The 27,767-nt window shown below is 45.4% G+C and overlaps 1 protein-coding gene across 1 annotated transcript in view; it reads right to left on the bottom strand.

The window, feature by feature from the left end:
* The window catches only part of GKAP1 (G kinase anchoring protein 1), a 68,737-nt gene extending 45,219 nt beyond the window's left edge, over positions 1-23,518 (bottom strand). Inside the window, exons 1-4 of the mRNA XM_040963321.1 lie at positions 23,494-23,518; positions 23,332-23,401; positions 4,250-4,512; positions 1,479-1,622 (exon numbers count right to left, since the gene is read on the bottom strand). Coding sequence (XP_040819255.1) covers positions 1,479-1,622; positions 4,250-4,465 — 360 coding nt within the window. The 5' untranslated portion in view covers positions 4,466-4,512; positions 23,332-23,401; positions 23,494-23,518. The remainder of the gene's footprint in view (positions 1-1,478; positions 1,623-4,249; positions 4,513-23,331; positions 23,402-23,493) is intronic.
* Between the last annotated feature and the right edge of the window lie 4,249 nt (positions 23,519-27,767).

Here is a 27,767-nt window from a genome sequence, read left to right as displayed (position 1 = left end):
TAGTTGCTTCAGAAACTGATTACTCCTCACAGTGAAATGGGTTCCAAGTGGGACACTGCCCATTACAAGGGTATCCATTATCAATTTCTGACTTCTCAGTCATCAAAATCTTTGGCATTCACTTTGGCATAATTTTAAAAAATTAAAGGTTAATTACCTTTTTAAATTTGAAAGGCAGATAGAGAGAAAGAGACAGAAATCTTCCATTTGCTGGTAATACTCATACCGAAGCCAGAGCCCAAAGCCAGGAATTCTCTCCAGGTCTCCTATGTAAGTGGCACAGACCCAAGGACCTGAGCCAGAACTGCCCCCTCCCAGAGTGCACATTGGTAGGAAGCTAGACTTGGAAGTGGGATCAGGACAATAGTCCCAGGAGATGGGATACAGGCATCCCAACAGGATTTAAGTTACTGTGCCAAATGCCTGGCTCTGGTGCAAATGTAAGCAGCTTTCCTTCATTAGTTTTTCAGAAATTCTTTCTGGAGCAGATAAGCAGATCATTATTATATGTATATTTGTAAAAAAAAAAAAAAACAAGTTTGTCACAATTAAATATTAGACTCTAAAATAAATAGCCTCTAAAAATAAAAGATGATTTATACAGTTTAACAGTGCCTAGAAATATCTTTTGAGCACCATTATGGCATTATATTAATAATGACATTCATATGACAAGTCTGAAGCAATACAAAATCCTAAAGAAAATGTTATAATTAATGCAGTGTACATTAACAGTATAGCTGAATACCCAGGAACGATAGTAAGTCACTCTACTTTACCAAACATCAGCCACAGTGGTATCTATTTCTAAGAGATCAAATAGATAAGCAAATAAACTTCACTTTCTATACATATGGTATCTCCTGGAATACATCCCAGGATTAGTAGTATGTTTTCCTCTTAGACACAATTAAAAAAAAAAGAAATGTACTGATTTTAATAAATTTATCTATTTTACTTGCTTGTTATTAATGATATTTAATAGACTGAAAGAAATAAAATATCATGTGAATAAGTTAACAAAAGAAACAACTAACAGTTTTCCATCAAAGTTGGAAAGGAAAACTTTTTCCTCAAAGTCCTCCTTTTTTAAGTGAAACTTCCAGGAGATGTTTTTCACAATTCTAGCTCTATGTAAATGTGATTTTTTTTTATTACTAGACATAATTTGTTTCTGTTCCTTTACATTCCCTCTCTCATTTGTAAAAAGGCCATTTGTAAAATGCCAATGAATTTGAAAAACCACAAAATAACTTCTTTGAATGGCTGAAAGTGGCATAAACAAACACAATGATCTGCTTTTTTGGTAGATAAAAAAAGAACATCTTATTAAAAGCATCAAATGCACATGAATTATTCCAATCACACTGTTGACCACAAATATGACCACAAATATGGACTTAATTGTACTGCCGTCTTAAAAATCCAAAATTCACTGAAAAACAAAGAAAACCAGCTGTGTTTTTTTTAAACTGTACCTGCTCATCTTTCTGTCTCCACTCCTGCCAGTTTTCTTCCCGTGACTCCTTTTGCGCTGGATTTGACAGTGAAAGCTCATGATGAGTGTTATATGTAGTATGGGAGGATTTCTGAGGAATTTTCTTAAAAGCAAGATTCCTGAGCTAAAAAACAGGCAAAAAGTATGTTAAATTCAGTTTGCTAATCCAAGTACTTTTGATTTTTAGAAAAAGGGGTAAATGAAGTATTTTCTTTTTACTTCAACACCTAAACACTCCTAACTCTAAGTTGCTATTTGTGCTTTTTACAGTCTGAGTATTGATTCTGCCAGCATATGAGGTGTTGGCTGAACTAAACATGATTCATTGAAAAGGGTTGTGCTATCACACACACAACTGTTTCAACAATTCATTTTGCTTTGCTGCTTTAGAGGTTTACAAGTAAAACAAGCAATGTTATGGAAATGCAAACAACACAGTAAGTTGTAAACAGTGAGACACTGCCTAAAGCCACACTGGCAACAATACTAGTCCTAAAAAAAAAAAAAAAATACAGGGCTTAGGGGCCAGTGTGGTGGCATAGTACACTAACTATCCCCTGTGCTGGCATCAGTATATATGCTAGCTGCTCCACTTCTGATCCACCTCCGTACTAATGGCCTGGAAAGGCAGCAGAGGATGGCCCAGAAACCTGCACCCACATGGGAGCCCTGAAGCTCCTGGATCCCAGCCTTGGACCAGCTCAGTTCTGGTCGTGGTGGCCATTTGGGGAGCAAAGAAGCAGCTGCAAGATCTTTCTCTGCTTCTCTCTGCCCTCTCTCTGTAATTCTGACTTACAAGTAAAAACTATTTTTTAAATACAGGGTTATAATCCAAGGTACAATAATATTCTAAAACAGTATGGGTCCTATCATTTCCACCAATAAGATACCTGAAACAAAACAAAGAGTGAGATTTTTATGGATTGAATTGTAACCCCTCTACAGATATGCTGAAGCCCTAATCCCAATTATCTGTGAACGTGACCTTATTTGCATACAGGGTCTCTGCAGATAAAATCAAGTTAAGATCATACCAAGTTAGAACAGCCCTTATGCAGTGTGACTGTATCTCAAAGATGCAAAGATCAAAAAAAATGTGATAGGGGGCAATGTTGTGACACAGCTGGTTAAGCTGCCACCTGTGATGCCTGCGTCCCATCTATGCACTAATTTGAGTCCTAGGTGCTCCAATTCCAATCCAGCTCCCTGCTAATGCGCCTTAGAAAACAGTGTAGGATGGCTCAAATCCACGGATCCTACATCAACGTGGGACACCAGGAAGAAGCTCCTGACTTCTGGCTTCAGTCTGATTCAACCCTGGCTACTGTGAGTCTTGGAGGAATGAACCAGTGGATGGAAGATCTGTCTCTTCCTCTCTCTCTCTCTGTAATTTTATCTTTTAAATGAATAAATCTTAAAAAAAAAATGCCATATACCAACACAGCACAGACTGTTGTGATGAGGCCACAAATTAAGGAAGGCAAAGGACAGAGGCCACCAGTCAGAGCCAGAAAGAGATGGTAAAGAGAGAGAGAAGAGAATGGCTTTTCAACACTCTGACTCGGGGTTAGGGCTTCAGCATATCTGTAGAGCGGATACAATTCAATCCACAAAGCAGGACATAAACATATAAGTAAACAACAAGATGATTAAACACAATGCAGAGATATATTTACTGCTATATAAAATTGCCATCTCTAAATTTTGAAAAAACACTTATAAAAGATTACTATCCATTTATAAACAAACTATGAATACAGATATATGTGTAGAAAATATAACCAAAATATTAATTTTAAACGTTTATTTGTTTTTATTGCAAAGTCAGATGTACAGAGAGAAGAAGAGACAAACATCTTCCATCCACTGATTCACTTCCCAAGCGGCTACGAAGGCCACAGCTGAACCAATCAAAAGCCAGGAGCCTCTTCTGGGTCTCCCACATGAGTGCAGGGTCCCAAGGCTTTGGGCTGTTCTCCACTGTTTTCCCTGACCATAAGCAGGGAGCGGATGGGAAGCGGGGCTAACGGGATATGAACCGGCACCCATATGGGATCCCGGTGCTTGTAAGGCTGAGGACTTTAGCCACTAGGCTACCGCATCAGTTCCCAAAGTATTAATTTCTTATATCTCTAGATCTATATACAAATGACTTTTAGTTTCTTCTAAGATGTTCCCATTTTAAATTTCATGAACTAAACACTAAGCTTCCAATCAGGAAAAAAATAAAGCATTTGAAAAACATTCATGGTGGGCCTGGCATGACAGGGAAACAGTTAAAGTCCTGGCCTTGAACGCGTCAGGATCCCATGTGGGCCTTGGTTCTAATCCCGACAGCCCCACTTCCCATCCAGCTCCCTGCCTGTGGCCTGGGAAAGCAGTCGAGGACGGACCAAAGCCTTGGGACCCTGCACCTGCATGGGAGACCCAGAAGAAGCTCCTGGATCCTGGCTTCAGACTGGTTCAGCTCTAGTCATTGCGGCCACTTGGGGAGTGAACCATTGGATGGAAGATCTTCCTCTCTGTCTCTCCTCCTCTTTGTATATCTGCCTTTCCAATAAAAAAAAAAAAATCAGTTTTTAAAAATTCATGGCATTTGCCTTTAATTATACACACACTTACATGCATTCATTAGGTAATATTTACTGAGTACCCATGAAGCAGGTACTATGAATACGTGAGTGAACAAGACAGTACCTGTAATCAGCGTCTACTTGGAAAGCCAGCAACACAAATAACTGCCATTGTTACCTCATTTGCTTCACTCTGTTGCTGTTCCTTCTTCTTCCTTCTCTTCTCTCTCTTTTTCTCATTTGTAGTTGATTTGTTTCCCAAAGCTTGAGACTTCCCAGAATTCCGGCCTTTGCCTTTTCCAGGCTCCGAATCAGAACCACTGCCACTATCTACTTGCAACAAGGCGAAGCGAGAAGCAGTGGTGGGAACAGAACTAAGTACTGCTGAGGCCATTATCAAGAGTTTTCTTTTTAAAATGCTTCTGTCAAAAATAATTATTTCTGTGGAGAGAGAAAAAAGGAGGCACATGGGTAAACAAGAATAGGAAAAGGTTTTAGAATCCAGAACTATACACACACACATACTACAATTCGACATCATATTTAGTAACAATTACAATTCAAATACACATAGTCCTATTGGCAATATCTTTTAAAAATTATTTGTTTTTATTGGAAAGACAGATTTACAAAGAGGAGAGACCAAGAGAAAGATCTTCTACCCACTGGTTCACTCCCCAAGTGGCTGCAATGGATAGAGCTGGGGCAATCCAAATCTAGGAGCCAGGAGCTTCTGCTGGGTCTCCCACATGGGTGCAAGGTCCCAAGGCTTTGGGCCATCCTCGACTGCTTTCCCAGGCCACAAGCAGGGAGCTGGATGGGAAGTGGAGCTGCCGGGATTAGAATCGCCACCCATATGGGATCCTAGCGCGTTCAATGCGAAAACTTTAGCTGCTAGGCCACTCCGCTGGGCCCAGGAGTATCTTTGAGATTTAAGTCAGAGTTATATATGGAGAGAGACAAATAGAACCAGTGCTTCCTCTGCTGGTTCACTCCCCAACGGTACAATGACAGGACTGGGCCAGGCTGAAGCTAGGAGCTTTTTCCAGGTCTTCCACATGGGTAGCAGGCACACAAGCACTCGGACGAACTCTGGCTGCTTATCCCAGGCCACTAGTAGAGAGCTGGATTAGAAGTGCAAGAACCAGGCCCAGCGTGATAGCATATTCTTTACGGGATCCCATATGGGCACCGGTTCTAATCCTGGCTGCCCCGCTTTCCATCCAGCTCCCTGCTTGTGGCCTGGGAAAGCAGTCGAGAATGGCCCAAAGTCTTGGGACCCTGCACCCACATGGGAGACCTGGAGGAAGCTCCTGGCTTTGGACTTGCGCACATCCAGTCTTTGCAGTCACTTTGAGAGTAAATCATCAGACAGGAGATCTTCCTCTCTGTCTCTCCTTCTCTCCATATATCTGCCTTTCCAATGAAAATAAATAAAATCTTAAAAAAAAAATATGTGGAAGAGCCAAAACACGAACTGATACTTATGTAGGATGCTGGCATCATAGGTGTTAGTTTTATTCAGTACACAACAATACCAGTCCAACAATATAAATTTAAAAATTTTATTTTTGGGCCTGGCACAATAACCTAGTGGCTGGATCCTTGCCTTGTATCAGCTGGAATATCTTGTGGGCACTTGTTCATGTCCCTACTGCTCTACTTCCTATCCAGCTCCCTGTTTGTGGCCTGTGAAAGCAGTGGAGGGCGACCAAAGCTTTGGGAACCCTGCACCTGCATGGGAATCTCGGAAGACACTCCTGGCTCCTGGCTTCAGACTGCTTCAGCTCTTGTTGTTGCAGCCACTTAGGAAATCAATCAGCAGCTGGAGCATCTTTCTGTTTCTCTGTCTCTGTAAATATGCCTTTCCAATAGAAATATACCTACTGGTACACTCCCTACATGTGTACTTGGCGGGGACCCAGGGCTAGGTCAAAGCCAGGAGCCTCAGATCCCTACGCAGGCAGCAAGGACCACTTGCCTGACAATGACCTGCTGCCACCAAGGGTCAGCATCAGCTAGGACTAGAACCCAAGTATTCCAGTACGGCACATGGTACCTAGCTGCTGAGCCAAAAGCTCAACCTGGAAGAACATTCTTATCATATACAAACTGCTACCACTTAAGTTCAATTTTAGAGACTATGATTTAGAAATAACAGCAGGTTGTAGCATAACACATTAAATTGCTGCCTGTGATGCTGGCATCTCCAAAGAACGCCAGTTGGAGGCCCAGCTGCTCTACTTTCAATCCAGTTCCTTGCTAATGTGCTAGGACAACAGTGGAAGATGGCCCAAGTGCTTGGCTCCTAACACCCACACAAGGGACTTGGATGGAGTTCCTGGCTCCTGAACCAACACCATCTGGGGAGTAAATCAGTGGATGGACAATCTCTCTCCTTCTAACTCTGCTTTTCAAATAAGATAAATCTTTTTTTTTCTTTCAAGTGACAGTGAACAGCTTATATTCTATCAACTATGGAAAAGATCAGAGCTATGGATCTTCCTTATTAGCTTCTAGTTCACTAGTTTCTGAGATCCTTACCATTCCAAGCATAGGTGAGTGCGGTTTCATTTAGCGTTGCTATCTTTACAAAAACAGTTTACACTTAAAATGGATCTTAAGGTGCTATAGTAACTGTGTTTTGCTTCTTTGAAAGTTCTATTATTTCTTTGAAGAGCAGTGTTACAGAAAGAGACAGAGGGAAATCTCTCATCTGTTGATTCACTCCTTAAATGCCACAACAGCCAGCACCAGGCCAGGCCAGTCAGGAGCTTCACCTGGGTCTCCTGTGTGGGTGCAACAACTTGCACCCCCTTCTGCTGTATTCCCTAACGCATCACTAGAAAGCTGGATCCAAAGTGGAACAAGGGATTCAAACCAGAACCCAGTGTCACATGTGACAGCTTAGCCCACTGCACCGCAGCATGAACCCCTCTAGTACTTTTTTTTTCACAAGTTTCAGACTTTTGCTAACGTAAAGCCAACAGCTTTTACACATTCCATATGTGCATGAAAGAGGAAAATCACACTTCCCTCACTTCCAAAACCTTCTCTTTCCTTTCCTCTCTTCTACAGTATTTGCAACTGTATTCAGACTTAATTTGTCACTAATCATATTCAACAAGTAAAAAGAACACAAGATCACATATTCACTGAGTATAAGTAGTATAAAAATGACAATCTCATCCTAAAGTTGACCATTTCATTCCTACACTTTATTATGTGTTCTACATTAGCAGCCACATACCAGAGAAAACATGCATTTGTCTTTTTCAGACTGACTTATCTGGCTGTAACGGTTTCCAGTTGCATCCATTTTGTTGCAGAAAACTGGGCTTTCCTTATTTTTTATGGCAGAGTAGCATTCCATAGAGTATATACACATCTTTATCTAGTCATCCACTGATGGGCATCTGGATTGATCTCACATCTTGTTTTTTCATTTAACTTTTTTAAATGTGAGGGAATTATAGATCCATGTGGACCACCAGTTGGGTTGAAGGACAAACATTCACTACGCAACGGCCACAATGGCCAGAGCTGAGCTAATCTAAGGTCAGGAGCTTCCTCTGGGTCTCTCAAGCGGGTGCAGGGTCCCAAGGGTTTGGGCCGTCCTCCTCTGCTTTCCTCAGGCCACAAGCAGGGAGCTGGATGGGAAGCGGAGCAATCAGGACACCAACCAGCCTCCACATGGGATTCCCCTGCTTTAAGGGTTGGGGAGGGAATTAGTCAATTGAGCCATTGCACCAGCTCAAACAATTTCTAATCCACACTGTTTAGTACTTCAGATGATGTAACTGGAATTTTAACTAGTCAAGTAACTTCCCTAAGGTCATTATAAAGGTTAGGGTAGTCAGGATTAGAAACTGTGTTTGCTGAAGCCTATTCTGTAACCTTACACTACTAGAAGAGAAAGTATTGTTCCAATTTAGGATACAGGTTTTCTTCCTAGATTTTGAAAATTCAAAATTTTGTTTTAAAATATATTAGACCGGTCAGATCGGGCAGGGCCAAGCAAACTTCAACTCACAAAAAAGAATAGAAATCAGGATGGAGCACATGTCATTCCGACCAAGGCTCTTACACTAACTGGTCACCATGAGGCAGGGATACTCTGCCACAACACTAAAGGCAAAGGCTGAAACAGGTGAGGGGCTGGGCCAACTGGGTCAGAGCAACCACTGGCATGCACACAATCTAGGGCTGGGAATAGACTCGGTTGGGGAGCTGTGAGAGTACACACTTACTGGGTTGGGATTCCCACAGGAAAGTGCAGGGGCTGTAGTTGGGGCTGCACTCTGGTCTGGATACAGCTGCAATCTCCCTTGGCACAAGCGTGGACTGGGGCTAGGTGCACCAAGCTGGGCTAGACGCCAGCACCATCTGGTGCCCTGGAGAACCCAGGTAGATGTAGGATGCACTAGGTTGGGTCTCTGCCCCTACTGAGCCATGTGTGAGCAGTGTCTGGGTATGGACAAGCCTTGGCTGCAGTGAAACATCCAACACCAAGAACTGGAATGAACTGAAGGCCAGCACCTCCCTTGTGGGTTACCACTTCCACTGGAGAGCACAAAAACTAGGACAGGGGCAGGGGTGACTAGACAGAACGGCCCCTGCCAGTAGGTGTATGGGCTGGATAGTAGGTTGGTTGGGTTGAACTAGGCTTCAATGCCCACTGACACGTACGAGAGTTAAATGGTATGTGGGACAACTGAACAAGCCTGCGATACATACTGGCATGCATGGAACCAGGGTAGGGAGCAGGCCTGGTGGGGGTTTTGGGGAGTGGCCCCAACTAAGTTGCAGCTCCGACTGGTTTGCATGAGGACTGAGTATGAAGTGGGTAGGATCGAGCTGGACTACAACACTCACTGGTTCAAGTGGAAGACAGGGCTGGAAACAGAACTGACCCAGCAATTGCAACAACCAGCATGTGCATAAGCTTATTAGTGCGACGGACTGTCCCGGACCCTGTACTGGCAAACTTATACAAGAATCGGGTTGGGTCCCGGCGGCGTAGCCTAGCAGCTAAAGTCCTCGCTTTGAATGCCCCGGGATCCCATATGGGGACCAGTTCTAATCCCGGCAGCTCCACTTCCTATCCAGCTCCCTGCTTGTGGCCTGGGACAGCAGTTGAGGATGGCCCAAAGCCTTGGGACCCTGCACCCACGTGGGAGACCTGGAAGAAGTTCCTGGCTCCTGGCTTTGGATCAGCATAGCATTGGCCGTTGCGCACGCGTGGGGAGTGAATCATTGGATGGAAGATTTTCCTCTCTGTCTCTCCTCCTCTCTGTATATCTGACTTTCCAATAAATAAATAAATTTTTACAAAAGAAAAAAGAATCAGGTTTGGGATAATGTCACATGAAGTTTCTCTGGAGATCCCTCCAACTGAACTGCTGATCTCAGAACTCCAACCATGAAGAAACTTTGTCAGCCAGTGGATTCTGAATAGGTTTCATCACGATTGGAATGGCAAGACTGGCAGTAATTCAGACCCGTTGAACTATCAAAACTGCTTGAGCAGGACCCTCGGAGTGTGCCTCACATCAGGGACCTGGGATGGGTGGGAGGCTGGGTGGGGCTTTTCCCTTTGTTTCTCCTCCGATCCCAGATCCCAGATACGGTGGAAAAAAAGATGATATTAGTGTGGGAACAATGGTCTTACCCACTTTCCTGTAGCCCTTGACCCTTTGTACCCTAATCAACTAAGTAAGAATAAAATATACATATATATATATTAGACAAACATAAACAAAATATTTATTTTTAAAAAACAGAGGGGTGGTCTTTGTGGTATAGTGAGTTAAACCTCCGGTCAAGAGGCCAGCATCTCATATTGGAATACCAGCTTGAGTACCAGCTACTCTACTCCTGACTGAGCTACGTGCTAATGTTTCTGGAAAGCAGCACAAGAAGGCTTAGGTGCCTGGGTCTTAAGCAGGTGGAAGATTCAGATGCAGTTGCAGGCTCTTGGTTTCAGTCTGGTTAGCCATTGGGGAGTGAACTTCCAGACAGAAACTCTCTTTCTCTTGGTCTCTTCCTCTCTGTCACTCTGGCTTTCAAATACATGGATAGTAAAAATTAATAAAAAGCCAAAATAAACACCCTAATTATGATCAAGAATGATCAAACATTAACGAACCCCTGTGCCTCCTGCCAGCACTCTCTGACTGCCACCATTCAGTTATTCCAGTCTAATTTCTGCCTTCGCTTTCCTTTACAGTATCATCATTATTTGTCCTGGGCCACATAGCTCATACCTGATGAGCTAGTGTCATTCCTACAACATGCTGCTGGTTACACACATATCACCCTGCTCAATGTGGGAGAAGGCTACGTAAAAGTAAAGAACACGTAGGCCGACTGTAAAAGTTCACTGCACATTACAGCTTGTGTATTTTCAGGAAGCAACAAAAAATGAGACACATAAACTCCATCAATCTGGAAAAACGTTTGAAAATATTTCTATATGTTGGTTACTTAATGAAGAAAAGCCACAGGAGAGGTCACCTGGTAGTCATTAGACCAAAGTATTTTTTATTATATCACATTAAGATTCACTGTTCCTGGGCTTGGCGTCATAGCCTAGTGGCTAAAGTCCTTGCCTTGCATGCACCAGATCCCATATGGGCACCGGTTCTTTTCTTTTTTTTTAAGATTTATTTTTATTTTTATTGGAAAGGCAGATCTACTGAGAGGAGGAAAGACAGAGAGGAAGATCTTCCATCTGATGATTCACTCCCTCAAGCAGCCGCAACGGCTGGAGCTGAGCCAATTCGAAGCCAGGAGCCAGGAACTTCTTCCGAGTCTCCCACATGGGTGCAGGGTTCCAAGGCTTTGGGCCAACCTCAACTGCTTTCCCAGACCACAAGCAGGGAGCTGGATGGAAAGTGGAACTGCCAGGATTAAAACTGGTGTCCATATGGGATCCCGGGGCATTCAAGGCAAGGACTTTAGCCACTAGGCCATGCCGCTGGGTCTTGGGCACCAGTTCTTGTCCCGGCGGCCCTGCTTCCCATCCAGCTCCCTGCTTGTGGCATGGGAAAACAGAGGAGGATAGCCCAAAGCCTTGGGACCCTGAATCCACATGGGAGACCCAGAAGAAGCTCCTTGCTCCTGGCTCCTGGCTTTACAGTGGTACAGCTCCGGCCATTGTGGCCACTTGGGGAGTGAACCAGAGGAAAGATATTCCTCTGTCTCTTCTCTCTGTATATCTGATTTTGCAATAAGAATAAATCTTTTTAAAAAATTATTCACTGCTTCTGTACCCAAAAATAGGCTAATTAAGATAAAGCACAACAGCTAGAGGTTATATCACACTGATAAATAATGACATATTTTTAAGCTTCAATAGGGGGTTGGTTTTGTGGTACAGCTAGTTGAACTGTTGCCTATGATGCTGGCATATTGAATGAGCACTGGTTCAAATCCAAGCTGATTTGCTTCCAATCCAACTTCTGCTCCTCTGCCTGGGAGGTAACAGAAGATGACCCAAGTACTTACACCCTCATTACCCATGCGGGATACCTAGATGGAGTTCTATGCACATGGCTTTGGCCTGGCCCAGTCCCAATCACTGGGAGAATGAACCAGCAGATGGTAGCTCTGTGTAGAAATACTCTTTTTTACTATGCCTTTCAGCTAAATACATAAATCTTTTCTTTAAAGATTTATTTATTTTTACTGGAAAGGCAGATATACACAGGAGGAGAGACAGAGAGGAAGATCTTCTGTCCAATGATTCACTCCCCAAGTGAGCCTAACAGCTGGAGCTGAGCCAATCTGAAGCCAGGAGCCAGGAGATCTTCCAGGTCTCCCACGTGGGTGCAGGGTCCCAAGGCTTTGGGCCATCCTCAACTGCTGTTCCAGGCCACAAGCAGGGAGCTGGATGGGAAGCCGGGCCACCGAAATACATACATCTTAAAAAAATACTACTTTCACAAAAGGTTGATTTTGCTTTGAGTAGTTTGGCATAAAAATTATCCTACGAAGCTGTTCAAATACTAAGACTGGATTTAATTTTAACTATTGGAACTGTAATTTTTTAAGTGGTAGCCCTATTACTATTCACTAATGCAGCCCCTCCCTGGTACAGAATTATTTATCTTCCTCCTGTTGAATGCAGGTATAACCATGTAACTGACTTTGTCCAGCAAAATATAAGCTCTAAGAAACTTTCAGTCGACACATGATTCACTGCATTTTCCTTTCCCTACTTCTGAACTGTAGAAGTACAAATGAAGACAGAGCCTTCATGAGCCTGATACTACAGTGAACAAAGTCCCCTCACAAACCTGAGATGGATATGTAGCTTAAACAAGAAGGAAACTGCTGTTAATGCTGAGAGCAATGTCAGCTGGCTAATGCAGTATCACCTAGAATTTTCGTAACTTACATCTTATACAAACAAATTTCCTTTTCATTCTCAAGATGATACTGAAACCATGATTTCTTATTTGGAATCCCTGCCGGGGCTAAACATTCAAATTAAAACATACCTGTGAAGCTCATAGACACTTTCTTTTTTTTTAAGATTTATTTTTATTATTATTATTTTTTATTGGAAAGGCGGATATACAGAGAGGAGAGACAGAGAGGAAGATCTTCCGTCTGATAATTCACTCCCCAAGTGAGCGCATCGACCGATGCTATGCCAATCCGAAGCCAGGAGACTCTTCCAGGTATCCCACGCGGGTGCAGGGTCCCAAGGCTTTGGGCTGTCCTTAACTGCTTTCCCGGGCCACAGGCAGGGAGCTGGAAGGGAAGTGGGGCTGCCAGGATAGAACCGGCGCCCATATGGGATCCCGGGCGTGCAAGGCGAGGACCTTAACCACTTGCGCCACCGCGCCGGGCCCACAGACACTTTCAAACTACCAGTCTATCTTCAGGCCCTGGGGACAACCACTTACATACACAGGAGTCTCATCTGGTGCTTGTCAGTGGGTAGCTGTAGAGCGTGCGGCAGCTCTGTCAGCTGTGACAAAGGATCACTCCACGCTCTCATCACAGCTTTCCGCACAGGACTGTTGGCAATGTTCATATTCCAGGTGTCCAAATAGTAAGAACACAATACATCTTACTGAACAAGCTTCTAAGAAACGGCTTTATATCTTTGTACTTTCTCTGTGTGCTAAGATTTATTTAAAAAAAAAAAAAAAGATTTGTTTATTTTAATTGGAAAGACAGATCAGATTTTACAGAGAAAAGGAGAAATATCTTCCACCCACTGGTTCACTCCTAAATGGCCACAATGGTCAGAGCTCAAGTGGTTCAAAGCCAGGAGCTTCTTTCAGGTCTGCATGCTGTGCAGGGTCCCAAGCCTTTGGGCCATCCTCTACTGCCTTCCCAGGCCACAAGCAGAGAGCTGGTTGGGCAGAAGAGCAGTTGGGACACGAACCGGCAGCGACATGGGATCCTAGCACTTGCAACATTAGGATTTACCTATTGAGCCATTGTGCAGGGCCCAGGAGTGAGTGAGTGAGTGAGTGAGAGAGAGAGAGAGAGACACTGAGAAGATCTCCTCACCTATCTGCTGGTTCACTCCCCAAATGGCCAACAGCACATCTGAATCAGGCCAAAGCCAGTGGCCAGGAATCTGGACATCAGTTGTGGGAACGGGGGCCCAGCTGTGTGGGCGATGCTCCACTGTCTTCTCGGAAGCTGGACTAGCAGCCGAGAAGCTCGGACTCAAGCTAGCACTCTGATACAGATACTGAGTGATAATAGGTAGCTTATCCCACTGAAAACACAGCTGACATCAGGTCTCTATCTACTTGTATGTTTTCTGCATTTGTCACTGACATGCACCTGTAGTGGGACTAAATCTGACTGCAAGGTGATTGTTCAAACAATGCTTACTGACAACTATATTTTGTCATTATTTTTATTTTATTAGTTTTTAAAGATTCATTTTATTCTTATTGGAAAGTCAGATCTACAGAGAGACAGAAAAAGATCTTTCATTCATTGTTCACTCCCCAAATGGCCACAATGACTGGAGCTGAGGCAATCCAAAGCTAGGAACTAAGAGCTTCTCCCATGGGTGCAGGGGCCCAAGGCTTTGGGCCATCTTCCACTGTTTTCCCAGGCCACAAGCAGGGAGCTGGATGGGTAGTCAGTGCTAACATGAGATGCTGGCATTTGCAGGGGGAAGATTAGCCAGTTGAGACATCACACCAGGGACTTAAGGTTAGTCCAGCTGAATCTGAATCCCTTTAACACAAAAAATTTCATGTTACATTTTTGGTAGAGAGACCTTTAAGGATAGGTTTTCAGTCTAGAAGGTACTGATATCAAAACACCTGGCTCTGGCTCCTTATTCCACCTTCCTGCTAACACAGCCTACAGGAGGCAGAAATAACAACTCTGTGCTCTGACTCAGACGTGGGTTGAGTTCTTGACCTCAGGCTTCAGCCTTGCTTGGGCCTGGCTATTGTACACATCTGGGGAATGGAGCAGCGAGTGGATTTTCTGTCTCAAATATATAAATAACAATTAAAATTAATTTTAAAAAGCTTTAGATTCTTATAAAAATAATTTCAACTGTTGCAAATTACTGAATGCTTAGAAAATAAAAATGATTTGCTCTTTTACTTAACTATAATGAGGATTCAATGTGAAGAAGCACCCATTAACAGTCTAGGTCAGAAAGTGGTGTCTGGTCTAGCACTGGGGAAGCCTGCATCCCACTCTAAGTCCCTGTGCTAGCATCCCTGTTCTAGATGATTCCAGCTTCATGCTGATGTGAGCCTCACAGAGCAGTACTAATGGCTCAGAGAGTTCCTGCTACCATTGTGGGAGACGTGTTCACAGCTCCCAGCTTCAGCCAGACATTCTGGGAGTGGACCAGAATACGGGCACTCTCTTTTATCTCCCTGCCTCTCAAACAGATATATAAATTTAAACAACCATGAATTGTATATTCTCATTTTATGGGCAATCCTGATATTTAAAAATGTATGCTCATAAAAGCAAGCACGATTTTTTCCATCAGAACCTTTGTAAACATTTCAAAGTTTCTGAGAAATTCAACACTTAATTTCATTTTAGTGTATTTCTCGCTGTTTTACTTCTCTATTCCACTCCAAGGAGACGTGGTTCTCCTTCCAATTTCATGATTATGAGATGCTTTTGGTCCTTCTCGTTAGTAATGCAGAAGTCATGTGGTAGGGCCCGGCACGATAGCCTAGCAGCTAACATCCTCGCCTTGCACATGCCAGCATCCCATATGGGCACTGGTTTGTGTTTTGGCTGCCCCACTTCCCACCCAGCTTGTGGTCTTGGAAAACAGTGGAGGATGGTCCAAAGACTTGGGATCCTGTACCCGCGTGGGAGACCTGGAGGAGGTTCCTGGCTCTAGACTGGCTTAGCTCCGGCCGTTGTGGCCACTTAGGAAGTAAATCAGTGGACAGAAGATCTTCCTCTCTGTATATCTGACTTTCAAAAAGAGAAAGAAAAAAAAAGGTCACATTGCAGAGGGCACCAGCACAAGAGTGTTGTCATGGAGCCAGCTGCCTGGTCAAATCAAGCCTACTGATTAATGAGAGCCCGTGTGCACCCTACTCAACCTCTCTGAAACAGAGACAAGACGGCCTGGTTCACTGAATTGTTGTGAAGATTTAAAACAGTTAATATATATAAAATGCCCAGACCAGTAGCACTCAAATATAAACATCTATCCACTGGTATTATTATTAGACTGAAATGTGTCTTGAGATGCTATGAGGTCTAACAGAATTAGCATAAGCCATTTAAAAATCTGATTAAGCATGTAGGAATCCACTGTTAAAAAGTGTTTTCAACTGAAGTCCATAGGAGACCCAGAAGCTCCTGGCTCCTGGCTTCGGATGGGCTCAGCTCTGGTCATTGTGACCATTTGGGGAGTGAATCAGCAGATGGAAGATCTTTCTGCCTCTCCGTAAATTTGATCTGCCTTTCCAATAGAAATAAATAAATCCTAACAACAACAACAACAATGGGCCCAGCACGATGGCACAGTGGTTAAGGTCCTCGCCTTGCATGCCCAGGATCCCATATGGACACCGGTTCTAATCCCAGCAGCCCCACTTTCCATCCAGCTCCTGCCTGTGGCCCAGGAAGGCAGTCGAAGATGGCCCAAAAGCCTTGGGACCCTGCACCTGTGTGGGATACCTGGAAGAGGCTCCTGGCTTCGGATTGGCTCAGCTCCAGCCGTTGCAGCCGCCTGGGGAGTGAATCATCGGATGGAAGATCTTCCTGTCTGTCTCTCCTCTCTGTATATCCGCCTTTCCAATAAAAATAAAATAAATCTTTTAAAAAAAGTAATAACAACAAGAATGGTGGGCTAAAAGGCTCACATGATTTCTCATTTGATTGGGAATAACAGTGCAAAATAAGAGAACAGTGGCAGTCACCTGAATTATACTTTGAACAGGAAATATCAAATGATAATTTTTTTATCCTAGAGCTAAGGAAATGAAAGATGAAATAACTATCCATTCTGTGAACAACTAGTACTTTCTTTTTTAAAGATTAAATATTTTACTTGTTTGAGAGGCAGAGTTACAAAGAGACAGACAGACGGAGAACTTCCATCTGCTAGTTCATCATCCAAATGACCACCCTGGTGGGTGCTGGGCCAGGCCACAGCCAGAGCTTCAGCCAGGCTCTCATGTGAGTGCAGAGACCTAAGTGCTAAGGCCATCTGCTGCTGCTCTCCCACACGCAGCAGCAGGGAGCTGCATCAGAAGCAGAGCAGCTAGGACATAAACTGACACCCATCTGAGATACCAGTGTCACAGGTGGAAGCTTAACTGCTAAGCCATAATGCCAGTCCCCTAAGCTATACTTTATCAAAAAAAAAAAACAAACAAACAAACAAAAAAAAACCCTAACAGGCAACATATCATCTACTTCCACAGCTACAAGAGAAACTTGCATACTGTGTCAAAAGTACATATATCACTACTTCAGAAATGAAGGAGGGGCCTGGCACAATAGCCTAGTGGCTAAGCCAAGATCCCATATGGGCACTGGCTCATGTCTCAGCTGCGCCACTTCCTTTCCAGCTCCCTGCTTGTGGCCGGGGAAAGCAGTCAACCATGTCCTGAGGCCTTGGGATCCTGCAACCGCATGGGAGACCTGGAAGAAGCTAATGGCTCCTGGCTTAGCTCCAGCCATTTTGGCCACTTGGGGAGTGAACCAGCGGATGAACAATTTTTCTCTCTATATCCCTCTCTCTTTCTGTAAATCTGCCTTTCCAATAAAAATAAAAACATCTTCAAAAAACAAAAAGGAAACGGAAAAGGAAGGTATACTCATTTTAAATGGCAGATGAGAATAAACAGGTGGTGAAGAAAAGAAAGAAGAAACACGTGGAATTATTTTGTTTCTTTTCCTTTCTGCAGTTTTAATTATTTCCTCAAATGTTCTATATCATATTACTTCTTCAAGAACATAAATCTTAAAGTGAGAAAATGGTCATGTATTTCCAAATTGAAAAAAGTAAACATAATTTAATCAGCAGAATACTGACTTTTGTATCATGTCAAAATTTAGAGAGAGTTAACTATAGGTAGAATTTACACTGAGATGCCTCTAGTTTTTTTATGTTAGTGACTCAGAAGTCAAACCAGATAGAATCTGTCAAACACCAGGACTGCACAAAAAAGAAAGTCATGTGAAACAATCCAGAAATTCCTTTGTGACTTTTTAAAAACCTTGACAAGAAAAAAGGACAGGGGCCCAGCAGCATGGCCTAGCAGCTAAAGTCCTCTCCTTGAACGCGCCCGGGATCCCATATGGGCACCAGTTCTAATCCCGGCACCTCCACTTCCCATCCAGCTCCCTGCTTGCGGCCTGGGAAAGCAGTCAAGGACAGCCCAATGCCTTGGGACCCTGCACCTGTGTGGGAGACCTGGAAGAAGTTCCTGGCTCCTGGCTTCAGACTGGCATAGCATCGGCCATTGCGCTCACTTGGGGAGTGAATCATTGGATGGAAAATCTTCCTCTCTGTCTCTCCTCTTCTCTGTATATCTGACTTTCCAATAAATAAATAAATCTTAAAAAAAAAAAAAGAAAGAAAAAAGGACAGCTATATTACAAAGATAAAGCTTTTCAAAGATACTATGGGTGGAGATAGTATTTTTTTTTAATCTGAGGTCCTAAACTTTCACATCTCTACCTACAACCATGTTTAAGAAATATTAACATAAATTGAAATACAGCTCTTCTTCTTCCTCTATTCTTTTGCTCTTTCAAACAGTGTCGGTCTGAGGCCAGTGTTGTACAACAAGTTAGGCCACCACCTGCACCACCCAAACGAGCACCAGTTCAAGTTCCCAGGCTCCACTTGCAATGCAGCTCCATGTTAATCTGCCTGGGAAGGCAGGAGAACATGTTTTAGGCATTGGGGTTCTTGTCACCCACATGGGACACCTGAATGGAGTTCCGGGCTCTTGGATTCAGCCTGACCCATCTCTAACCACTATATCCACTTAATGTCTCTCTAGCTTTACTTCTAATTGCTTTCCAATTAAATAAGATAAGATTTTTTAAAAGTTGGTCCTTAAAATTCAGATATATACTCAGACATTTAAATGTCACAATAAGGAATACACAGTGTGAATAGAAATATAGCAGAGGCCATGCTGTTGAACAGCATGTTTATCTGTCACTTAGGACACCTCAATTTCCACACAGGATTCTGTGTTTCCAATCCATCCTACCACTAACATATGTGGAATTCACAGGTGACAATCCAAGTACTTGGCTTCCCACCACCCACGTGGGAAACTTGGATAGTTTCTGGCTTTGGCCTGGTGAGTCCTGGCTTTTGTCACATTTGGGGAGTGAAACAGTGAATGAAAGATCGATCTCTTCCTTTCTCAGTCTATTTCTAATACATCAATCTTAAGAAATAAAACACACTAAGTGAACCACCACTAAACTATCTCTACATTAGCCTTTCAATGTGGCAGCATTAAACAGATATTTGCATATTTCTAAATATTAATCAGGGGTTTTAGTCCAGAAACAATTTTTTTTACCTCTTCCCTTCAAGTCTGCTTTTCAAAGTAATTTTAGGGGCCAGTGCTGTGACACAGCAGGCTAAGCCACTACTTGCTGCACCAGCATCCCATTTGGGTTCCAGTTTGGGTCCTGGCTATTCCACTTTCAGTACAGCTCCCTGCTAACGGGCCTAGGAAAGCATCACAGGATGACTGCATAGGGCCCCCGGCACCCATGTGGCAGACCTGGAAGAATCTCCTGGCTTTGGACCTGCACAACTCCAGCTGTTGTGGCCTTTTGCAGAATGAACCAATGGATAAAAGATCTCTCTTTAAAACTCTACATTTCAAACAAAAAAAAAATTATTTTTTTTTAATAATTTTTGATCTTTCCTCCCTTGGAGTCTCCTCCTGTCAGTATGGCAGTAGACTTCTCTCACTCCCCCTTAAATGAATCTTGCTTTGCCCACTGGAAAAAAAAAATTCAAAGCTAATATAAATAGTTGAAGGATGATAGAAGAAATTCACAATTTAAAAATAACTTTAAGGGCCTACCATGAGGGCTCAAGAGCTGAATCCTACCCTTGGAATCACTGGGATCCCATTTGGAAGTTAGTTCATGTCCCAACTGCTCCACTGCCCATCCAGCTCCCTGTTTATGACCTGGGAAGGCAACAGAGGAAGGCCCAAAGTCATGGGACCCTGCACCCGTGTGGGAGACCCAGGAGAAGCTCCTGGCTTCTGGCTTAAGAATGCCTCAGCCCTGGTCATTGCAGCCATCTGGGAAGTAAACCACTGGGTAGAAGATCTTTCTCCCTCTCCTCTCCATTAATCTGATCTGCATTTCCAATGAAAATAAGTAAATCTTTTTAAAAAAAGTTTTAAAGGATCAGAATGCAAAAGAAACACAAAGCATAATTACAAATATAAAAGCATCTCACATACAATAATGTATCCTCCGTTACTCCACCGCCTCCTACACTTCAATGACCACCACTTAGTAAAAACTATTAATTCTGTACTTCAGGTCACAAAAATGTCAAAAGTGTAATGAAGTCTACATTCTACTCAATACACCAAAAGCCAATTCTTTGACTTGTATTAAGACTTTTCAATAGCAACACTCAGATTTTACATGTGCTCCAGGAAATTTTACTGAATACAGAATCAATTGACTTGTTCATACCTTCCTCTACCCCACTGCCAGTGCTGGCAATGCCCTTCATCTCTTCACAGCCCCCAAGCCTGCCCGGGTGTGAGGAGCTCTAGGAAGCATCCTATGAGGTGCTTCCCCGGGCAATCACTCCCTCCTGAACGCTCCATACTCCGCCTTTCTGCTACTGAATGGATGGCATTGAAAAATCTACTTTAGTGCCTTGCCTCCGGGATCCTGATTTTCAGATCCTGAAATTCAAGGGCTTATTCCTATTCCTAACAACCACCATAGGACATGGGTGCAGAAAATAAATTTGTTGGACCTGGTGTTTATTTTATGCTTCAATTCCCCCAAGTAAACAATCATCTACGCATTCAAAGATGCGCTTCAGAAGGAGAAAAACACAAACCACAACAGGTCATCTCCATTCCTATAATGCAACATGGATTATAAATTAACAAGGATTACTTCCAGTTCAAAGTTGTTCTATGATGGTAAGTACTATTCTACCAATCAATCATCACCATACCTAATTTTGTCAGAGATATTTGTGTAGGAACCACATTTGGTTTTAAAGTTCTGACTTGAACTTGGATGTATCAGATTAAACGTGAATAGCCTAAAGTGTAAGCAGCAGGGTTGTTTTTTGTTTAAAAATTTATTTATTTATTTTTATTGCAAAGTCAGATATACAGAGAGAAGGAGAGACAGAGAGGAAGATCCTCCATCCGATGATTCACTCCCCAAGTGAGCGCAACGACCGGTGCTGTGCCAATCCAAAGCCAGGAGCCAGGAACCTCCTCCAGGTCTCCCACGAGGGTCCAGGAACCCAACGCTTTGGGGCCGTCCTCAACTGCTTTCCCAGGCCACAAGCAGGGAGCTGGATGGGAAGCAGGGCCGCTGGGATTAGAACCAGCACCCATATGGGATCTCAGCGCATTCAAGGAGAGGACTTTAGCTGCTAGGCCACCGCTCTGGGCCCCAGCAGGGTTTTTAAAAGGTTGTTATGCTTGGGCTCTACCTCAGGCGTCTGACCTCATCTGTAAACTCTGACCTCATTAGAGTCAGCAAAGAAGGCAAGCCAGTGTATTTCAGTACAGCGAGTCAAAACCAGGGCATCTCGAACAGACTGCACATTTATGTATATACATTCCTTGCACCAGAACAAGCAAATATATCCCATTTGTCTTCTCAGGTTTATTTACATGAAAGGCACACTGACAGAGAGGGACAGACAGCTCTTGCATTTGCTGGCTCAGTCCCCAAATGGCTACAACAGCCAGGTCTGGGCAAGCCCTAAGTCAGACGCCAGGAACCCTCTCCTGATTTCCCATCTGGATGGCAGCAGTCTGGAAGCCGGACTATAAGCAGAGCAGCCAAGACTCAAAATTCAAAATTCTCAAGTGGCAGCTTAACCAGCTGTGCTGCAACAGCAGCACTATATTTTACACACACACACACACACACACACACACACATACACCAGTGCCCTTAAGATTTACTTACTTACAGAGAGTTTCCAAAAAAGTGGGAGATCTCCCATCTGCTGGTGTGCTCCCTAGATGGGCATAAAGACCACTGCTGGGAAAGCAGGAAACCAGGAGCTTCACCTAGGTCTCCCAGAGGGGCCTTAATGCACAGCTTTCCCTAGGCTGCTGGCAGGGGAGCAGCAGGGATACAAACCAGTGCCCATATGGGATGCTGGCAATGCCTTAAACTGCTATGCTGTAGTACTTCCATCTCCCTTCTAATAAAATGAACAATAGAGGCCAGCATGGTGGCATAATAGGCTAATCCTCCACCTATGATGCCAGCATCTCACATGGGTGCATGCTTGAGGCTTGGCTGCTCCACTTTCCAATCCAGCTCTCTGTTTACACCTTGGGAAAGCAGCAGAGGATGGTTCAAGTCCCCTGCACTGCCACGCGAGACCTGGAAGAAGCTCCTGGCTTCAGACCAGCTCAGCTCAGCTCCAGCCATTGCAGCAGCCATTCAGGAAGTGAACCAGCAGATGGAAGGTCTCCATTTCTCCCTCTCTTCAAGTTAAATAAATAAATCCTTAAAATACATATGTATATAAACTCCCTGTCTTTAGACCCCTCTCCCCCCAAATATCAATCAGAAATTCTCATTGAAAAAAAAAGAAACGCCAATTAGTATGGCCTCACTAAAATGTAGATTTAGAAAAACACACAGCACCTAAAACAAAACGGCCCTGAGCACCACTGACTTAACACACAGTGGATAAAAAACTTTATCATTTTGGGTTCTGTTTTTCAACATATCCTTCACCTTGACTCCTTAAAAACTAATGTCACAGCAACTGCCAGGAGCATATGGAAACTCTGCAAACCACATAATGTACCCCAACTCCATCGCTTTCCTCATAATTAAGTACTGCCTTGCCCCTTCTAGTCTATAGCTTCCAATTTCTGTGGACTGGGATATCAGAAGAAGGAGCACAGGCAGGCGCTGAGAGGGGACCGCTGGGAGTCTCCCACGAATAAAGCATTCATCTTTTCACCTGCCCACAGTGTTCTTCCCCTCAATGTAGACTTCTCGGCTCAAGGATTCTAGTATTTTCACTTGCTATATTTCTCCAATATCTTTCCAGCCATACATCCCAAACGTCCTAAACGATCATTTCAGTTATAATCAGAGCACAAACATTTACCACAGAGAGACAATGCTAAAAGGGTGTGAGTAAGAAAACATCATCCAGCTTTTCGGCAGAAGAAAGATGACTTTTCATTAGCACTTCTTACGAAGGCATTAACACCCACTCATTTGAAAAATCCGACCGAGGGAAAGATTTAAAGGGGGGAAAGGGAAGAGCAAGAAGCCGAAAGGCTATTTTCGTCATTCCTGATCAATATCGATCAAGCACCGAAAACGCCAGCGGTCTGATAAAAATTCTTAAAGACTGTGCTAAAAACCAGCCTTCCACCAAAAAAACGCAAAGAACGGGGGAGAATAGGGGGAAACACCTCAAAATTCGGCTCGCTCAGTTTCAATAGCTGGCAGAGAGGAGGAGCACCATATTCAAAAAGTAATCCACTCTACCTCATTCATGAATGCAAGCCAAATTTTACCCGATGCTCCAAAACTTACTCGCGAAGTACAGAGAGAAGGAACCAGGGCCCGGCGAGACCGAACTCCGTCAGAGAAGCGGTTCCCGAAGCTGAAAAAGGGGCAGAACACACACCAGTCAAGTCGTCGCTCCAGAAATTTCCAAGCGCCGGGCTCCCGGGGAGGCGGCGGCGGCGGTGGCACCTGTCACTCGGGCGGCCCCCCGGCGGGGTGCGTGCCCCGGGCCGACGCGGCCTGGGGTCCGGCCGCCTCCGCCTCGGCCCCCCCAGCGCCCGCCGAGCGTCGGCCCCGCGGCCCTGCTCCCCGGGAGCGGCCCTCCCGCGCCCCGCTGCCCCCGGCGAGGCTCTGCCCAGACGGGGCCCCGTCGCCTCAGGCCGCGTCCTCACCGAGCCGAGCCCGGGGCGCTCGAGGCGAGGGGGAGCGCGTTCGAACCGCCACAACCGCCTCCGGCGGCCCCCCGGGAGCGGACTGCCGCGCGAGGCCGGTCCGCCTCCGCCTTACTCACCGGGCCTCACCGGCCGCCGCGGCTCGGCCCTCCTCCGGTCGCGGCTCCCGAGGTGGCCGCACTGGGCGTTGGGGGGGTTGGGGGGGCGGGTCAAGTGTCGCGAGGGGCGGAGGCCGGGCTCGCGACGGGGCCGGGGAGCCGCGCGCGTGGGCTCGGCGGGCGGGCGGGCGGGCTGGACGCCGCCGGGCACTAACGGGTCCGGGCGGCCGGCGGCGGGGAGCGCGGCTGCAGGCTGCGGTGAGGGGCGGGCAGAGCGAGCGCGGCCGCGGGCGGGCGGGCGCAGGGCGGGAGGGAAGCCCCGGCGGAGGGGGCGGCGTGAGAGCCGCGAGGGGGCGGGGCCTGGCGCGCCGGCCGCCGCCGCCGCCGCGCGCCCGGGGTTTGTTTATTTTCTCGGTTGACGGCGTCTCTGGCGCGGGGGGCGGGAGGGGGAGTCTAGAAGCTCGCGGCTGACGCGAGCGCCCCGAGTTGGGAGGAGAGGACTAGAACCACCTGCTGGAGAAAGGGGAGCTACGGGGGCCGGGCTGGGTCCAAACGTCTCACGTAGGCGGCGGCGCCAGCGGTCCTCGGGGTCACGGCGAAGCGAGGCGCTCGCTCCCCGAGCGGCGGGAGAGGCGAGAGGCCTCGCTGAGGGAAGGGGCCGCCAGCCACGCCCCCGCAGCCTCGCCGAGAGCCGTTCGAGGGGCCCAGGAGGCCCGGCTCGCCGGCGTCTCGGACACCGACCTCCAGTTAGTAAAGTCGGACCGGTACTGCCGGGAAAGGATTTCCAATGGCAAGACAGCCTCCGCTCCCCGTGGAGGTCCCTAACGAACGTTGCTCGGTTCTCTGGAGCGCCTGGCTAAAGATGGCCCTTTCACGTGATGCTCCATCCCGCGGTAGACGTCTCATTTTGCTGGCGAAGTGGAGCGACTTACCCAAAGCCCCCTCCCACCCCCCAGCTAATCAATGCCTGAGCTGCACTTCAGCTGACCCTTGGCGCCTGTCGCAGCCTCGCACGACCCCTTTATATCAATCACTTCGACTCCGCGAATAGTAGAATAATATACTTCGGGGGTTACAAAGCGGCGGCGAAGATCTGTTTTCCTCATCCTCAAAGAGTAGGGAATTCAAACAGTGATGAGAGATAAACAGTGACAGGTGTCACGTGCAAAGTACACAGCAGAGCATCAGAAAACCTCCGGATCTGTCGGGGGAGAGGGGCAGACGTCAGGAAGAAAGACACGGCAGGGAAAAGGATGCGCTTGGGATGGCCCCTGGTTCGGGAAGGAAGAACACACTGGCATTCAGAAGCCAAGCCTGTTCCAGAACTAGCAAAGACTTGGGGTATGTTGAGAAGTGACGGAGATGAAGGAAAATAGACCCACAGGTGGGTTGGGGAGTGTAATCATTTCCGTTAGTTGGCCTTCTCTGAAGTTAAAAATTGGTGGGGAGAAGCAAAGAAAGGAAGCTTCTTTTTTCCCTCAACTGTTGATCTCTGTGAAGGTACTCAGAAATCAGAAATGGACAAACTGACAGCTTCAGTAGGCCCCAGGAGGGGTGACAGAGCTAGATGTGGGACAGAAGGAATTTGAGTGTGGTTGCGAGACCACGCTCTGTGTAGAAACTGAATCTAAAGAAGTTGGCCACTGATCCATGAATTGGGAGTAAGAGAAAGATAGCAGAGGTTTGAGTGTGTAGCTACTCAGAAGAGGTAGAAAGAGACAATTGTTAGAGAAAGATGGATTTTGGAAAAAGATAATTGGTTTAGATTCATTTTAAAGGATGTGAAGGAGTCCGTGGACTAATGAGAAAGGTTTTGAAATAAAGACTACTGAAGTAGACATGAGATCGGGAGAGAACCTGCCTAGCAGTAATCGCACTCCGAGAGGAAGGAAGAACCGGGATAGAGCCCTGGAAAACAAGTATAGAGTCTTGCCACTCACAGTGTGGCGGATAGCCCAGCAGCATGCTGGAACACAGACGCTCGTCCCCCATCCTGGAGCTGACAAATCAGCACCGTCCATGTGGGAGGTTTGTGCCACATGGAAATTTGAGGAGCTCTGATTGAGATGAAAGATGCCAACAAAGAAAGGGGGAAGAGGTAGTGAGAGAACCAGGGTTAGACCAAATCATCGAAGCAAGGTGAACTGGGGTTTCACTCAAGTCAGGCAGAAAGCGTTGGTTAGTAGCATCCGATAGTATTCCGCAGAGGCAGAAAAGCTCAAGGAAGGAAGGCCTTTTGTGATGAGCTGGGAGGGTCATTATGACCACGTGATTCTAATTGAAGGCTTGGAATCAGCCACTTCCTGACCCCCTGGTTCCGTGTGTATGGGACATGCCAAAGGAAACAGGTAGAGCTGAGCGCAGGAGCACATCATCCTGTCCTAGCTGCTTGTGATTTCCCGATGAGACAAGGCGCATTGTCAGGGCAGGTGGCTAACCCATCACAATGCAGTCTTGCTGTGTCCCACAACATGTGGATTACTTACTGCATAGCCTCCCCCTCAGCTGGATATGGTCAAGGCAGTTGAATGTGGACAGAAGTTAAACCCACCACCGTCAGGCCAGGGCGTGGCAGAGTATATATGCACCTCTTTCAAGCATTTTCCTTTCTGCCAGCTGGACCTTGGACACGGTGACTGTACTGTGATTGTGCAATGACGGCCAGGCTCTCAGGCTGGCAGAGCCACAAGAAAGTCGCTGCCTGGATGAAGGAGAGCTGCACCCTGAATTGTCTGAACAGGTATAAATTTTTATTGTGTGGCAACCATGCCATGGGGCAATCTGTTTGTTACAGTAAATTAGACTATAGCTGAGGTAGTCATTGAGCGGGCAGCTGTCAGGGATGATGAGAAAGGTATGTAAAAAAAAAGTCTACAGAGGGAGAGTAAATTGACAAGGGAATATTGTAAGTTTTCCAAATAATAATAAGGGCTCCCTTGACTAAGTGGTCATGAATTTAGAGTGAGACCTATTAGTTGGTTGTGCATTTTCCCCCAGCCATATTCAGTGACTCATGTGCAAGCATTGAGTTGTAGTTTGGTAGTCGCCTCAACTGAGATTTGGCCAGGCAAGTATCCTGTGGAGAGGGGAGAGTGCTTGAGGGTAACAGCAAAGCAGACATTATGATATCAGAGGTGGTAAGAGGGGGCTGGGGAGTGGCACAGAGGTGGCAGCGTGACCAGATTGGTGCTTCTGTTCTGGTTGCTGGATGGCTGAAGTTTGGCTACTCCAGGGAAGGAGCCAGAGAGAGAAAAATTGGAGTCAGATTATGGGACAGGTTGAAGTTATTGATATGATATCTATTCTGAGAATGCATAACTGAAGTAGTGGAGGGCACAGTATCCCTTGAAGAGGAGAACTCGGGGAATTGAAAGTCAGTAAAGGTTTTTGAAAGGCCCGTCCACATAGCTCACATGTGTTTGGTACTCTGTGTGAGAATTACCACCAGAATGATAACACAACAGTATTGGAGTAGTGAGGAGTCTTGGAGAGTAACAGTGACCATGGTGCTGAAATCTTTAAACAATGATGGGTTGGATTTTTGAATTAGGCTGCCCCAGGCCATCAGGGTTCCATGTTTTCATCTGTCACAGATATCACATTTCATTTGAACAGGTGCTGACAATTTTTACGTTGCTAATATGGAATCCCTAACTGCTCCTTTCTGACCTCTCATATTACAGATGGTAGCAGCTTTCTTTTACAGGAATTACCCATCTGTCTGTATTATAAACAGAACACATGCCAGGCCTCCCAGTTCAAATGAACCTACTTTAAAATTTATCATAAACTTAGGAACTGTCCTATCTCAAAAATATCCCAAATAGTTCCGTAGTGATACTAGCTTTGTCACATCAAATATCACACAACAAAGGTTCCATATCTACATTTAAAAACAAACTATAGTTTCAATCTAGGTAAGGACTGAATTAAGACCTGACAAATGGAAAAATAACAAGGTTCCCGGTAGCTT

This window comes from Ochotona curzoniae, unplaced genomic scaffold (genome assembly GCF_017591425.1).
Source record: "Ochotona curzoniae isolate NIBS_2020 unplaced genomic scaffold, NIBS_Ocur_1.0 scaffold_3208, whole genome shotgun sequence".
NCBI classification, from domain to species: domain Eukaryota; kingdom Metazoa; phylum Chordata; class Mammalia; order Lagomorpha; family Ochotonidae; genus Ochotona; species Ochotona curzoniae.
This window is presented reverse-complemented; position numbering and strand designations above follow the sequence as displayed.